The 17204-nt window shown below is 38.5% G+C and overlaps 1 protein-coding gene across 1 annotated transcript in view; it reads left to right on the top strand.

The window, feature by feature from the left end:
- The window catches only part of SLC26A8 (solute carrier family 26 member 8), a 167746-nt gene extending 151356 nt beyond the window's left edge, over nucleotides 1-16390 (top strand). The window contains exon 20 of the mRNA XM_036768015.1: nucleotides 14288-16390. Coding sequence (XP_036623910.1) covers nucleotides 14288-14704 — 417 coding nt within the window. The 3' untranslated portion in view covers nucleotides 14705-16390. The remainder of the gene's footprint in view (nucleotides 1-14287) is intronic.
- The last annotated feature ends 814 nt before the right edge of the window (nucleotides 16391-17204 follow it).

The raw sequence follows: 17204 nt of genomic DNA, 5'->3' as shown, positions 1-17204 counted from the left end.
TAATATATGAACTATATAAAACTCATATATATGTATATGTATAATAACACATATCTATATTAGTTATTTATGTATCTTAGACACTAAACCCTGAATGAGAAATTCGATGTGAAGATTTTTTTTCCCATTCAACCATTTTCCTTCTCATAGTAGATGCATTAATCTTATTTTTGCAGTTGTTCTGTTTCATCTACTCAAAGTTATATTTTTTCTTTTATAATTGCCACCATCCCTTATTTGTAAAACACATACATACATTTACACACATATGTGTGTATATGTATGTGTATATATGTATGTATGTATATGTATGTGTATATATACTACACATAGCTATGAAAGGTATATGATTTGCTTCTCTCCTAAGTACTTTTAACAGTATGATTATTAATATTTAGGTCACATATCCATTTTGGATGTATTATGGAATATAATGTAAGGTTTTGGTCTAAGTCTGATATGCCAGAATACTTTCTAGTTTTCCCAGTAGTATTTATCAAACAGTAGTTTGACAGATAATTTATTTTTGTTTTGGTTTATTAAATACTGAGTTATTGAGTTCCCTTGTTTTTTATTCTCCTTAGTCGAGTTTGTGCCATTGATCTGCTTCTGTTTTTTAACCAATATCAAGTGGTTTTGATGACTGATGCTTTATAATAGAGTTTGAAGTCTGGAAGTGCTATTACATTCTGTTATATTCTAGATCTTTTTCTAAGTGAATTTTATTATTTTATTGAGTTCTGTAAAGTATCTCTTTAGTAATTTGATTGGCATAGCATTAAAACTGTAAATTAATTTTGGTAGCATTGTCATTTTTATTGTATTGAAATGGGCCATTCGTTAGTACTGAATATTCCTCCAGCTATTTAAGTTTTGTAAAAGTTTCTTTAAGAAGTCCTTTGTAATTGAACCTGTACATGTATTTTGTGTGCTTGCATAAACTGATCCTCAAATATGCATTTGATAATTATTTGGAACGTGGTTCCCCTTTCTATCATTGCCTCTTGAATTATGTCATTATTATATAGAATTGCCGTTGGGTTTTTTGTAGGTTTATTTTATGGCCTGTAGCTTTGCTTGAAGCTATTATCTCATCAGTATCTTTGGATTCCTAAGGATTTTCTAAGTGAACAATTGTGTCATCAGCAAATAGAGACAATTTTATCTCTTCTTTGTCTCTCTATACACCTTTAGTTTCTTTCTCTTGTCTTATGGCTATTGCTGGCATTTCCAGAACTATATAAAACAATAGTGGGAAAAGTGGGCATCCATGCTCTTCTACTGTGTTTATTGGGAAGGCTTCTTGGGTATCCACCTGGTATATGATGCTTAATGGATAATTTTTATGATATTAAAAATGTATTTGGATGTTTCTACTTTATAAGGTTTTTAGCATAGTGTTGTTCTATGCCAAAGGCTTTTTCTGAATCTATTGAGATAATATGTGTCTTGGAGTGTTTTTGTTTTTAATGTGATTGATTATGTTGATTGTTTTCCTAATGTTGAACCTTCCTTGCACCTCTGGCATAAGTCCAGCTTGCTCATAATGAATAAGTTCTTGGATCAGTTGCTATGTTGCTTGACGGAGTTCATATTTAAAATTTTGGAATCAATATTCATTAATAATATTGATCTATACTTCTTCTGTACTTTATATTTTTCTCATTTAGATATTAGAATCAAATTTGCCTCCTAAAAGGTGTCAGGTAAAGTGCTTTGTTCCTCATATTTTTTGAGACTAATTAGTGTAATATTGATACTAATTGCTCTTTAAAAGTTTTATAGAATTTTCCTGTGAATCTATCAGGGCCAACAGATTCCTTTCTTTGATGTTTCTTTTATTGCTAGTTCTGTTTCCTTTTCTGAGATTGGATTACCAAAGATCTTTATTTGGTCTTCTGTTAGTTTGGGTATTTTATATCTTTGAAGACATCCCTTTATTTTTTTTTCTGTATTCTTAGTTTGTCAGCACATAATTGTGATTGATAAGTTCTAATAATTCTTTTTATTTCTTCTGGTTTTCTTGTGATTTCACCTTGTTCCTTTATTATTTTGTCCTCTCTTAATCAGGTTAAATAAAAGTTTGTCAATTTTGTTAGTCTTTTCAAAATATAAGTTTTTATTTTGTTTATAATTGCATAGTCTTTTTGGTTATAATCTATTTCTCCTTTAATTTTCAATATCCAGAAAAATTTGAATATCTCCTCCTTTGTGCTTATTTTTGGTTTCTCACTTTTTAAAATGAATATTCAGTTCATTAATTTTTTCTTTTTCTATTCTGTTAATGTATGTTTTTAGGGATGTAGTTTTTCTTTTTTTTCTTTCATAAATTTATTTTTTATCTTTAGTTTATAACATTCCACAAGTTTTTGGGTTCCAAATTTTCTTCCCCTCCCCTCCAAGATGGCATGTAATCCAATGTAGGTTCTACACTTACCTTCACATTGAACTTATTTACATAATAGTCCAGTTGTAAAGAAGAATAATACCCAATGGAATGAATCATGAGAAAGGAGAAACAAAACAAAAAAAGAAGGAAAAAAAAGAGAGCAAATAGTTTGTCTCAATCTGCATTCAGACTCCATAATTCTTTCTCTGGATGTGCAGAGCTTTTTCCATCATGAGTCTTTTGGAGCTGTCTTTGAATATGATTTTCTTTTGCAGAGTGCTTTAGCAGCATCTCAGAAATTCTGACATATTGTTTTATCATCAACATTTTCTTTCTCATAATTATTGTTCTTATGATTTGTTTTTTGACCCATTCATTATTTAGGATTTCATTATTAAGTCTCAGTTTGGGTCTGTGTCTTTTATTTATGCTTCCTGAATGAATTGATATTTTTTTATTGCATTATGAGCTGTATAGTATATGCTTACTATGTCTTTTTATATTTATTCACAATATCTCCTCTGCCCTAATACCTAGTGAGCTTTTGTGACTGTGTCATTTGGTGCACAGTGAGAAATATGTATATTCTTTAGCAGTCCCATTTAGAAGATGCCATTGAGTCTTTTAGCTCTAGTTTCTCCAGCTGTTTGTCCAATTTTATATTTTGCTTTTTGTTTATTATTAGATTTTTTTTCCAAATGTTATTCCTCTCCCCCTGGAACTGGGAACAGGGCCCCTGTTCCCTTGCGGCCAACCACAACTGCTCCTCTCTACCCTGGAACTGCAACCCAGAACTGTGTATGGGCAATACAGTTGACAATCAGCACTAGCTGCACCTAATGCTAGCAAAGGGTCCCCTGTAATGTCTTTCTGACCACTTGTCCAACACCCTTATTGTCTCTGGTCTGAACTCTCCAGGTGCTGCTATGCCTCTCTAAAATTTGATTTGATTTATTATTTTAAAGTTGTTGGAAGGGAAATGTTAGGAAAGTTTGCTTGGGTTCTTGCCCCTGTTCCACTGTCTTGTCTCTGCCTCCTATGTTTTTGGTTTTAGCTGTTTCTTGCAAAAAAAAAAAAAACTCGACAACAACAAAAACCGAAGTTTCTTTTTTTAAAATCTAGTTTGCCATCCTCATTGCATTTTAAAATTCATTCACATTTAAAGTTATGACAATTAGGTTTATATCTTCCATTTATTTTTTTCTGACCTAGGATTTTTTTTTCTTACTGTTTTTCTTATGGTATAGAAACAATACTTTGTCTCTTCAGTTATTTTCTTTAATCTACTTTATGCCCCATAGGCTCTCTTCTCTCACCCGGAGGCTCCGTCCCCACCTCCATTTGTCACTCTTTTCCCTAGCTTTGGAGTTTTGTTCAACTTATTTGTTCCCTTTTCTTTCTTGCTTTCATCTACTTATATAATGTTTCCATTTTTTTTCTTCTCAAAGTTTTCTCTTCTCTTCTTCAATTTCTTCTGTTAGTTTCTTTTTCATATTCTGCCCCTTTTTCTAAAAAGGATTTTATTATCTCATTTTCTTTTTAAAATTTTCTTCTTTTTCTGTCTCTCCTAGACTTTTATCCTTTGATTCATGGTCCTTATACTTCTTTATTCCTGTCTGCACTTTATTATGGAATTAAAGCTTCTGAGGTTCCTATTTCCAAGTTCCCTTTTCTAAAAAGTTTCTATGCTATTGTGTTATAGATCTTTCCACTACCCTCCTTTTTTCTGTCTTGCCTTACTTTTATAAATACTAATTCATGCAAGAGATAGAAATAATATTATTCCATGGTAGAAATTTTCCTGTGTTCCTCATTAATGTATACTTCCTCACTACTCCCTGAACTCTCCATGACCATTTTTTCTCATTTGCTATGAAATCTCGCTGGCCCATACCCTCCTGCCCTACTAGATGCCAGTTGTCCTTAGGAGCTCTGATTCCCATTCTGCTGAGGCAAGATTCTGTCTACAGAGGCATAATACTCTCAGAGGCTGCAAATAGTTGAAGAATATACCACATTGCAACGTTCTTATCTTCCATTATAGAATATCTCCCCCACTCATCATGGGAGTGTTCTACAGTGGGACCTCCTCCCACCACTAAAAAGAGATTTCCTTTTTTCTTTGCCTCAGTTCTAATCCCTCCTTTGCCACTTCACCTATTTTCCTTTGGCCTCTTCAACCTAAGAGACTACAGAAGTTATTTTCCCTTTATTATTTTTACCACTGTCTTGATTAGAGTACATCACATGCTCATTTCTCTGCTCTTTTATGTGCCTGCCCATTCTGTAGTTTAATTTCATGGTCCCTATGTTATTATTTTGTTATTGTTGCTTTTGTTATTGCTTTTAACTCCATACTTAACTTTCTCTTTCTCTTTTTTTCCTGTGTATTTTATTTTGTTATTTGTTCCTTCCTCGGTTGCTTTGTCTTTCTTTTGTTTCTGTTGCTGTGGGGTTTGACCATATCTTTTTGGTAGGAATGATTCCAAACCTTTTACTGAACATCCATCTTTTTGAAATTGATTATTAGACTTAGGTTTATAGGATTTGTCACCTTGGGTTGTATTTTGAGCTCCTTTGCTCCTCAGAAGACATTATTCCATTCCTTTCAGTGGTTTTTGGTGGGTACAGAATAGGGTTGTATTACTCAGATTTACTTTACTCTCTATTTCTCCTGGTTGTTTGTAGAATTTCTTGTGTGTCATTGGGTTTACTGAATTAAGTACGTGCCTTAGAGTTTGTAGTTTAGGGTTTTCCCCCCAGCGGTGGTACTTTTTTTTGTATTCAGAAGTTCTGGGAAGTTTTCATGTTATTTCTTACATTATGGTCTTCATGTTGTTGTTGTTGTTGTTTTTTTTTTGACTTGTCATGTCCTTCTGAGAGATCTGAGGTCCTTAAATTGTCTCTACACATCCTGTCTTTGAGGTCAATATATTTTGCATGTATAGAGATCATGTCTTCTTTTAATGTTACTGCTTTTTGCTTCTCATCTTCCAGATTATCTTTCACCTTTATATATTTGCATTCCAAATCAGTTGTTCCCTTTTTTCTGTGCTGCCAGTTATTGTTGCTATGTAGGCTATAAAATCTGCTTTTGCATGTCTTCTATCCCCCTCAGAGCATTCAGGAATATGCTTTCTTTCATCCACAGGGTCCGCTGCCTCATGTTAATTCATTTTCCTTTGTCTTACAATATTTTTTCAGAGATGTTTGAATTCATTTAGATCATTTAGAAACACATTCCATTCTGTTATTAATATCTTCCCTTTTGGTTTATCTGCATGTGCTCAAGGTATTTAACTGAGCTTTCTTCCTCCTGAGATCTTTAGTAATTTTGGGTCTTTTTGCTTTATATTCCCCTATCACTCACTTTCTGACTGTTTCTCTATTGATGATGATTTCCCCAGGGACTAGATCTCAAAGCTGTCTCAGTCTCTTCCCAGGTTGAGGAATTCTCTTTTTACCAGCCTGGTCTCTGTCCTAAGTACCTTCTGGAGGGATAGGCCTCAGTCAGATGCCAGTCCTCTTTTCTTCAAGCCTAATGAAGCCCAAATGTTGGCACCCTACCTCAGTTATCTGTGTTCTTTGGTTCTCTGGCTGAGCACAGAGCAGTGCCACCCCAGGCTGAACAAACTTCTACTTTCTTATATCTCCCCCACAACAGAGAAGTTTTGGCGGGGGGGCTATTGCAAGGGGAGGGAGTGGTCAGGAAATTGAGATCTGTTGCTTATTGCCACAGAACAGTGGCATTTCTCAATAGACTCCACACAATCCCATGGGTCCTATTGTGCAGCCCTATCAGAATATGGCGGGCTGGTGGAAGAGAAGGTAATAAGTGAGAATTTGATCAATTAGGGATGAGCCTTCTCTGATGTTAATTCATCAAGTTGTTACCTTGTTAAGGATATTGGTGTCTTAGGCTATAATTGGTTTACCTCATGTTTGTAATTCTTATTTTGGCAAAGTTTGAGAGGTCAGAAGGATTAGAGAAAGTATCTAGTCCTCTATCTTGTTCATAACATGACCCATAAATGACCAAATAGACATTGTCATGAGAGGAACTGGCCATTTCTCTAGCTATTTTGATTAACTAGAGTATCTACCTGAGGTCTGTCTTTGGTACCTCACCCACTAGGTCCTAGTTCATAGCCACACTCACCAAGGCCACTGAAATATCCATGTGGTGGTGGTGAGGTCCTAGGGACCCATGAAACTAGTCAGGGTCAAGTTCTACAAGGTATCAACAAAATAGGCTTGTCAGGTAACAGATGACAAACAATGAAGCCTGTAATACGGACAGGGGCCACTACTGGGCCAGCTGTTCCATTAAAGGACAAGGGAGAGGTCACCAAGTGAGAAAGTATAAAGAGTTAAGAGGACAGAGCCTTGGGAGATACCCACAGTTTAAAATTTTAAATGTATCTATTACAAGCACTACTATCTCTCCCAAAAAAAAGAAAATCGTCATCTTTAAAACAAATACGCATAGTCCAGCAAAACAAATTCCAACTTTGCCATGTCCAAAAAATATGGCTCATTCTGCATTTTAATTCCATTGCCCGTTTGGCAGAAGGCGGGTTAACTGCTTTATCTTCAGTCCTCTCAAATAGTGATGACCTCATCAGATCTCTTGGGCTTAATTATCATCTCTATGCAGATAACTTTTGGGTGTAAATAGCCAGCCATTGGATATGTAGCTTGGAAATACATATGTTGGAGCTCTGTCTCTAATTCCAGTCATACATCACTATCAGTTGAGCATTTCAAATTGGATGTCCCATAGATGTTTAGAACTCAAAGCACCCAAAAAAGAACTTATAATCTTTCCTTTCAAAACTATCCCTCTTCCAAACTTCCTATTTCTGTCAAAGGGCACCATTATCCTTCTAGACTCTCAGATTCAAAACTTGGGTAATATCCTTGATTCCTCATTCCTACTCACTCTGCATATATATTTAGTTGCCAAATCTTGTCATTTCTGCCTCCACCATATCATCAAAACCCTTCTCCCCATTTACACAACCTTAGTTCAAGCCTTAGTCACCTCTCACCTGGATCATTGCAAAAGACTTCTGATTAGTATCTTTGCCTTTAGTCCTTGTCTACTACAGTTCATTCTCCACTGCTACTAATATGATTTTCCTGAAGTGCAAGTTGGATCAATTCATTCCTATGCTCAATAAATTCCAATAGTTCCCTTTTGCCTCCACAAACAAATATAAACTCCTCTGTTTGGCTTTTAAAGCCCTTCATAATCTGGTCCCAACCTACCTTTCTAGCCTTGTTATATTCTATATTACTCCCCTTCCTGCACTCTACAATTCAGCTAAATTGGTGGTCTTGCTCTTCCTTCATACATAAAACTCCATGTCCTTTCTCTGTGCTTTCATACTAGCTATCCCCAATATGCCTGAAATGCATTCATCATGTCACCCATGCCTCTCAAAATCCTATTTCTTTCATGATATAACTTAGGCCTTCCCTGATCCCTAGTGTTCCCAAGTTTCCCTCCCTTCCAAAATTATCTTGAATATATTTGACATATATTCTGAATATACTTGGTTTATGGAAAATGAGTAAATGCGCTTATTATGTGCCAGGCACTGCCTGGAGATAAGAAAACAGATGAAAATATGGAACTCACATTCTTATGGGGGAAATAACATATAAATATTTTTGTGTAGATCAGGTCTATTGAGTGTAAGTAGAAGTTAATCTTAGAGGGAAGGCACTAGTACTAGAGAAGACCAAGAAAAACTTCCTAGAGATGGAAGGTTTTGGACTGAGTCTTGAAGGAAAGCAGGGAGGCCAAGAGGTAGAAGTGAGGATGGAGAGCATTCCAGCTTTGGGAGACAGCCAGCGAAAAGACCCAGAGTCAAGATAATGGAGTGTTGTGTGCAAGGGACTTAAATAAGTCAGGGAATGAATCTGGATCATAGAGCGCATGGAATGAGGAAAGTGTAAGAAAGACTGGAAAGGTATGAAGGGACTAGGTGTTTATGGGCTTTAAATAGCCAACAGAGAAATTCTGAGTATGAAACTATAGGGAGTCCCTGGAGGTTACTGAATAGGGGAGATGTGGAGTGACATGGTTAGACCTGAACTTTAAGAAGATTAATCTGAGAGCTGAGTAGAGGATGGGCTAGAGTGGGGAGAGACTTGAGGCAGGAAGGCTATTGCAATAGTCCATTTTCACTGTCACAGTCGTCACTGTGAAATGACGAGGGCCTGCACTAGGGCAGCATCTGTGTGAGCTGAGACAAAGAGAGGTTGTAGAAGTTGAAACAATGAGGCTTGACAACCAATTTTATGGGTGGGGTGAATACAAGTGAGGAGCTCAGGATGATGCTGAGGTTGTGAGCCTAGTGATTGGGTGGATGGTAATACCCCTCAACAGAAATATGGGGGAAAAAGTTCCATTTTGAACATGTTAACTTTGAGATCCCTATGGAGCATTCAAGATCTTCAAAAAGGCATTTGATAATGTGAAACTGGAGCTCAGGAGAGGGGGTAGAACGGGAGATAGATAGATAGATAGACAGATAGACAGACAGGCAGACAGACAGATAGATAGACAGATAGATAGATAGATGTAGTTCTGTTATTAGTTCCTGACTGTGGCCCCATGGACCATAGCATGCCAGTAGTGTCCGTGGGGGTTTTCTTGGCAAAGACATTGGAGTGGTTTGCCATTTCCTTCTCCAGTGGATTAAGGCAAACAGAAGTTTAGTGACTTGCCCAGGGTCACATAGCTAGTAAGTGCCCAAGGCTGGATTTGAATTCAGGTCTTCCTGACTCCAGATCTAGCACTCTTTCCACTGAGCCCCCTAACTGCCCTACCTAGTGTATACGTGTGTGTGTGTGTGTATGTATTCTTCAGACTGATGATTCACACATTTCATATATTCATATAAGTCATAGATTCATATGCACATGAATCATCAGCATAAAGAAGAGAATTGAACTCGTGGGAGCTGATCAGATCACCAAGCTACATAGTGAAGCAGGGAGAAGACAAGGAGGCCCAGGACAGAGCCTTGTGACCTGGATGAAGATCCCACAAAGAATACTGAAAAGGATCAGATAGAAAAAGAGGAAGAGAACTAGGAGAGAAGAGTGTCATGAAAATGGAGAGGAGATGATATCCAGAAGAAGAGGGTGATTGTCTGTATCAGGCGTTGCAGAGAAGCGATAAAGGATGAGGACTGAGAAAGGCTGTTAGATTTGGCAAATAAGAGATCATCAGTAGCTTTGGAAGGAAAGTTTCAGTTGAAAAATGAGGTTAGAAGCCAGACTTCAGAGGTTTTAGAAGGGAAAGGAGAGGGAGTGGCAATACCTAATAGAGACAGCTTTCTTAAGGATCTTAGCCAAGAAGAGGAGGGAGAAGTATAGGATGATAGGTAGGTAACAGAAACTCAGATTGTGTTATTTCCTCTAATAGAATATAAATTCCTTGAGGACAAAACCTGTTTTATTTTTTGTCTTTGTGTCACTTGTGCTTAGCATACTGACTGCCACATAGTGACACTCTGCAAATGCTTGCTTGCTTACTTAATTGATCATTCTTCTGTTGATATCATCTCCCAGATCGGTGACTGAGAACTACTCATGTATTGGAGCTATAGCTCCAGGCTTCATTAACTCTAAGTTAACTGGGCCACCTTACTTGCTGCTGATAAATTCTGTTTTAATAATTCCTCTTACACTTGCACTCAGCTTATGTTTTTTGTGTCATTCTTTTTGAACTATAGCTTCTACCCTCACTTCTTCCCATTCTTTGCAACTCATACCACCATTTTAGCATGCATGTGCTATGTAGAAGAATTGAAGCTGCCAAGGTGGTTTTACAAACCCTAGAGGTCATTGAGAATGTTATATATAAACACATCCTGGACCACGACTGATCTTCTGGTGATGCCCTATAAGTTGATGACCAGATTTGCCTCAGAATCATGAAACTCCACACTAGCCAACCTTCCCAGAAACTGGAGAAGTGAAACATCTGGTTTTTTTCAACAATACATGCCATGAGTCAAGTGACCTTCCAGTTAGAGCTCCCTGTTTTCTACCAGTTAGAGCTCCTTAAGGCTCACAAAGACTCTGGTCTTCATTCTTGCTCCTCACAACCCTTCTAGTAGTAATTAGTGACCAAATGGAGTTTGTGGTCTAGGAAACACTACTGGCATTGAAAAAGGCAAATCCAATACTTCTTTAATTGAGAAAGATAGGAGTAAATGGGAGTCTACCAGGAACATACTCCCAAACTATTCATGCCATCCACTTCCACCTTCCCCACAATTCCAACTCTAAGGCCCAAGGAGGCTCCCTAAAAGAGGGGGTAGTATCTAGACCCAATAATTGGTGCAGGTGTGGAAGACTGATGGAAAGAGCAATTAGTCAGTTTTGATGCTTAAACATGCTAGACAAGCAAATTCAGCCACCAGGAGTACTGCAGCCTACATCCTAATCTCTTTTATGACTGGCTGTTATGTCTTGATTTCTTGGCCCTGGTCCTTGTTCCCTGGTTCTCCCTTATCAGACACTATGACTCAGTGTCTGATTCCTGCTATAGTAACTTGGCCTCTCCATGTCCTGATTCCTTGACTCCAGTTCCTATACCTGTTCCCCAGATCTCAGTCAGAGTCAATAAACACTGAGTGCCTACTCTGTGCCAGCACTGTGCTAAGCATTGGGGGCATGAAGAAAAGCACAGGACAGTCCCTGCCCTCAAGGAGCTCACAATCCAATAAGACCTCCCTAAGAGAACCTCACTTGTCCCCTCTGCTTACCTTCCAGAGAAATACCCAGTTATGACTCAGCCTCTAAACAGACTCTGCTTATGCTTTATCAGCTGAATTCCTCTAAAATACCAAGAAGTATAGCTATAGGTTCCTTTATGTCAGTCTGAAAAATCCTCCCATTATTTAGGATTTTATTTCCCTCTTAAACATGTTTGGTTCCCCTTTTAAATTTTAAGATTGTTTTCCTTGACAGATAAGAGGGAAATAAAATCGGAGTTGAGTACTTTTATTTTCTCTGAAGAGGCAGTGTGATGTAGTATAGAGTACTAAACTTGGAAGGGGGAAAGGCTTGGGTTTGAATCCTACCTTTGCTACTTACTACTTGTGTGACCTGACCCTCTTAGGTCCCTCTTAGCTCTAAATCTATGGTCCATGCCTACTCTTCAATCACTTTATACTTTTTTTCCCAAGTGGTGGACTGATATACTTCTTGGGCTTTTTTATTCTCTGAAAGGGTTTTAAAAGTTGTAAGCCCCTTTCTGTTGTTCTTGTCACTTTTTAAAAGTCTCAGTTCATTCCGACAGGGTTCTTGTCAGACTTTTATATTCATCATTGTTTGTCTTGGCCTCTTTCTATCTTTAAAAGCACATAACATCTAAAAATCTTGGCTCTTCATAAAGCTTCCTGTATAGTGGGATTTCTGTAGGCAGAGACAGGGAGAGCATATTCTATGCATAGTGAATGATATGGGCAAAAGGACAAAGACAGGAAAGCATAGGACAGATCCAAAGAATGGCAAGAAGTCATTGGAGAGTGGAATTCATGTAGAAGAGCAGTGGTAGACAATGCTGGAAATTTAGGCAGGGTAAGTGATGAGGAGCTTCAAATATTAAGCTAAAAAAATTTACCTTTAGTAATCACTGAAGGTTTAGGGCAAAGAATGAGGATCAGGCTAGTGCTTTGGGAAAACTCTTCTGGCTATACTGAATAGAATAAACTGGAATGGAAAGAGATCATATCATAGGCAGGGACTTCAGTTTAGGAGGAGATACTGCAGTAGTGCTAGCCAGACATAATGAGGACCTGAACTAGAATGTTGCCAGTAAAGATGGACATAAGACATACTGCAAAAGTAGGATCAACAGGATTTAGCCATTAATTAGATGAAGGATGGGGAGTGGTCAAGAAAAAAGGGAAGAATACCATTTTTATCCAAAGAATTCTTACCCATCCTTTTTCTTTATTACCCATCCTTTTAACGTCCAGTTTGAATGCCAACTCCTCTGGGAAGCCTTTCCTTGTTTTCACAATTAGTAATAACCTCTTACCACATTGAATTAACATAATAGTTTGTATATTTTGTGTATTTGTCACATAATATCTTGTTCTATTGTTATTTGTGAATATGTCACAGGATCATAGACTTAGAAGCCATCCATCACATCGCCTACTAGACTAGAAGCTCTGTGAGGTCAGGGACCATGTTTTATCCAAACTTTCTATCTAACCTAGTACCTAAGCAAAATTTTAGTTCTGAGTATAGAAGGTACCAATAAAGATTCCTTGAAATTAATTGAATAAAGAATGACTCCCAAAGTTTTGAGCCTGAATGACTGGCAGAATATTCGGCAGTGACATTAAAGGCAACAGGAGAAGTAGATAAGGTGGAGAAAAATAGTGTATTCAATTTAAAAAAATGTTTAACTTGAAGTACTAGGATAGCAGCAGGGATATCTAGTGCCAGGACATCTAGCAGGCCATCAGAAATCCACTAGAACTTAGAAGAGTGGTCAGGACTAAAATAAACTGAGGAGTCATCTGCACAGAGGTAATAATTGAAACTTTGAGGGTTAGTGAGAAAGTGCTGGGACAAAAGAGGTAAGAGCTAAGGACAAAACCCTAGGGTGTGCCTATAAGAAGAAGAAGTGAAGGAGACAGATGAGTAGACAAAGAGGTGGTCAAAGAAAAAAGATCGTGAAGCCTCATGGAAGCCAAGGGAGAATTACAAGGAGAGGTTGGTCAGCAAAGTCAGATGTTGTAAAATGGTCAAGGAGAATGAGAAGTTAGAAAAGGTCATTGGGTTTCTCAGGTAGTTATTGCTAACCTCAAAGGGAACAGTTTCAGTAGAGTTGTGAGAGGTCGAAAGAGGTTAAAAAATGAGTGGAAGTTAATGAAGAAGGAAGTACAGATGTTAAGTGTAGATGACCCTTTGAGGAGTTTGGCTATGAATGGAGGTTTGGGTAGCTCAGTGTAGTAGCTAGATTGAGAGCATCTGAGCATGTTTGTAGGCAGAGAAGAAGCAACGAGTGGAAAGTGAAAGACTGAAGGTGCAGGAGGGGATAGCTAATCGATGGAACAATTTAAAGAAGAGAATAAGATCAGGAACACAGAAAGGAGAGATACTTCTGAGACAAAAGATAGGAGAGGGCGGATGAAAAGAACAGGACAATTTTGAAATAAAAACCAAAGAAAACCGAAGGAGTTCGTGTCAGATGGCTTCCATTTTCTCAGTAAGATAGAACGTGAAGCTATGTGCCAAAAGTAAGGAAGCCATTGACTGGCAACTTGAGAGGAGTGAAAAACGTTTGGAACGAGCTCTTTGGAATGTAGTAGAGAGTAAACAAGGGATGGATAAAGGGTTCCTGAGAAGCAGTGAGGGCCAGATGTCATAAGTAAGCATGAATCACCAGGCACTAAATTGTGTAACCCAGTTAGCCTGGATTCGTGGCTTCTTCCCCCTAGCAATGTTCGACCACTTAGAAGCTGGAGTAGAGAAAACAGAGAGTGAGGATTACCCACAGTTTGGGATTGGCAAGGACAAGAGTGAGATGGGTTCTAGAAAACCAGCTGGAGCATTATTGGTCATGTGGCCAATTATGGGATCTAAACTGGATAGAGATGTGAGGTCATTGCAGACTAGTAGCTAGGATGATCAATATTGCAACTAGATCTCTGTAACTAGCAGTAAGAGTGAAGAACCAGCTAAGGCAAGATGCATTGTCCTTTGCAAGAAACTCACTGTTCTACTCTTGTCGGGAATATCCAGAAAAACAAATTATTGTGCATTTTCTAAGTGTATTATTTAAGCTAAAAAGTTAAATGTATTTGAAAACTATAACCCAAGTAATTGTTTGCATTTCACCCTGAAAACTTAAAGGGGAAGTCGAGCCATTCTGAACAGAGTGGAGACAGCTTGCCATCGCCAAAGAAAGAGAAAGCTCCCAAACACCTCTATCACCCAGATATACAGCTGGATATTAAAGACCTGAATGAGAGAGTGGAGCTAGAGACAGTGATGGACCCAAACTTCGAGGCCGACCTGGATCTGGGGCCAGAACTTGAGTTTGATCTGGAGCCAGAAACTGAGACTGAAACTGAGATTGAGATTGAGACGCGACATGCTATAGGAGCAGAAATAGAGATAGAAACAGAGTCAGAAACAGAGCGCAACACTTACGATCAGCCGTATGAAATGTCATACCAAAGGCCATACCAGTGGGATAACAGGGGCACCCAGAGTAGGGAATACCACGATATCTGGGAGCAAGACTGGAAATACACGAACAAATCCTAACATTCCATTATGTCCCATGGGATGTTCTCCCCCACCCAAATAGGAATTGCTTATTCATGGGGACCTTGACCTGTTCATTGATAACTAAACCAACACTGGCCTTGTAGCTCATCCATGTACTTACATTATACATAGACCCATGCCAAGGATGGGGATGGGACTCCCAAACCACATCATTAACATGCAAGAAACAGCACTAGATCTCTAATCATTTGTCAAGCTGGAGAACCCATAGCAGATGTTTCCATTTTTATGAGTCCTTAAGCGCCACCAAAGTTCCTGGAGATTCTGGCTGACCATTGCTAATAGCTCCTTTCTACTCTCCCTCCCCACCATCAGCTTCTGCACATAAACACTGAGGTTCAAATAAAATACGCAACTCTAGTTATATTTTGCAAAAGGCTTTGTATTCTTCCAGCCTCTTCTTCCTCTTATGCACTATGAGGCTATAAGAAGATATGAAGGAGAGAATCCAGACATAACGTGTGTTCATGGGAAGGAACTGCTGGCAGGGGAAAGGGAAATCTAGCAGCTGTTTTACTTAGGCAAGCCTTCTTTGCAGCAATTATCATAGGAAGGAGCAGGAAAACAGTGGGGCAGGTAGGTGATGTTTTGCCAGGATGTAGAGATTCGTGGAAGAGGTTTGCCAGAAGGCTTGCAAATATTAGTTCAATTGAAAGAATTTTTAAACTTATTAGGTCCTAAAAGCCTGAGGCTAAATGCTGTCAGGGAAAGGGGCTCTGGGATCTAGTCCTGCCCCAGACCCAGCATTGCAGACTAGTGAGATGCAATCAGAATGGAACTCTTACAGTTCCTTTCCATATCTACTTCTATCACATTAGCTGAAGGTTTGGGAAGCGTAATAATTTTCTTTGGAACACGTTGCCATGTGTAACTTGTGACAGATCTCGCTTTGTTGGAATGTGAGACTTCTTAAGAATTGAAAAAAAAAACTGAATACAATCATTTCCGGCCAAGCTCGATCAAAATACTTCCCCTTTTAAAAAATTGCTGATGCTGAGCCCAGCCAGAAGGTTGTAGTCTCAACAGTGTCACTTAGCAAATGAGCCCCACTTTTCTCTGTACCTCAGCTTAATACTCTTTTTTTGGAACTTAAATCTCCCTGATCCCTCAGAGACTATATCCATTAATTAACAAGTATTTATTGTTCATCTACTATGTGCACAGCATTGTGCCCAAGGCAGTCACCCCCAAAATGACATGCTCCTTACCCCCAGCAGCTTATAATGTAGTTGGGGAGATAAGCCGTAATAGCATGATAATAAATGACAATATAGGAAAAGTACTAAAATCCAAACCTCATAATGGAACTCTTAGCAATATAAGCGAGCTTAGAATTTAGAAACACTAGGTTCTAAAGTATAGAATTTGTCTAAATAAGAACAGCAATGGGCAAATCGAGGAAGAGCTGTCCTAGGCACACTTACCATACAGGCTGGGTGCACGCTCTACACATGCCTAGGATACTTTTTTACATGTGCCTTTGAGAGGCTGCTTGGATTACTCTTGGATCACATCTGCTTATTAAAAGTTCCACTGGAATCTACTAGAAATCCACAGCCCTAGCCATAGTAACCAAATAAAGGGAGAAGGGGGTGGGGGTGGGGCACCATTTAAAAAAATAATGATGAATGGACACAATAAAGCTAAAATAAGGGCTCTGTGAACTGATGATTAAAAGGTCTAAGTTTGTTTAAAAATTGTATAAAAAAAAACAAACCCAAAACCCTGAATTGCTAAGCCACTTCAAATACTTTCAAGTGGTGCTATCTGGGCTAGTTAATTCAACTGGTTGCAGCAAGATACTAATAAGAGTAAGGTTGTGGGTTTAATCCTCAGGTGACTTGAAACAATGTTACACATTGCACCCATGCCTTCAGAATTTTGTGTCATTGATCACAGCAGAATGTAAGCTCCTTGTGGGCAGGGACTGTCTCACATTTGTATTTGTATCCCCACCACCTAGCACAGTGCCTGGCACATAACAGGTGCTTAATAAATGCTTGTCGATTGATTGACAAAGGGACTGGATAGGAGAGTGTGGATGGACCATCACAAACCCTTCCGCATTAGCAGGGAGCTCACTGAAGGCGGGGTCATGTGTAGGAAGAACTAAGTGGTATCATTAATACCGCAGAGGCTGGGGATTTGTGAAGAAGACTGTTTGAAGGTAGTACCAGACAGCTTTGACTCTGTTTAGCCAGTGTGATTTAAACCAACAAAACCCCTGAGGGCTCCACTCTGTTACACCCACGGTCAGTTCCCAATCCCTGACCCTAGTGAATGAGTAACTGCGTTATCCAAAGAAGTTTGTGATCACAAAAATCATAGAATGTTAGAGCCTTAGAGTGATCTTAGAAATTATCTAAAACCCATGTTCTGATAACTTCCCCATCCATGACACATTGATCTCTGGCATAATCTCTTTAGAACATTGAATTAGTTCAAAAGTTATTTCTGAACCAATGAACATCGGCCC

This window comes from Trichosurus vulpecula, chromosome 7 (assembly GCF_011100635.1).
Source record: "Trichosurus vulpecula isolate mTriVul1 chromosome 7, mTriVul1.pri, whole genome shotgun sequence".
Classification (NCBI taxonomy): domain Eukaryota; kingdom Metazoa; phylum Chordata; class Mammalia; order Diprotodontia; family Phalangeridae; genus Trichosurus; species Trichosurus vulpecula.
This window is presented reverse-complemented; position numbering and strand designations above follow the sequence as displayed.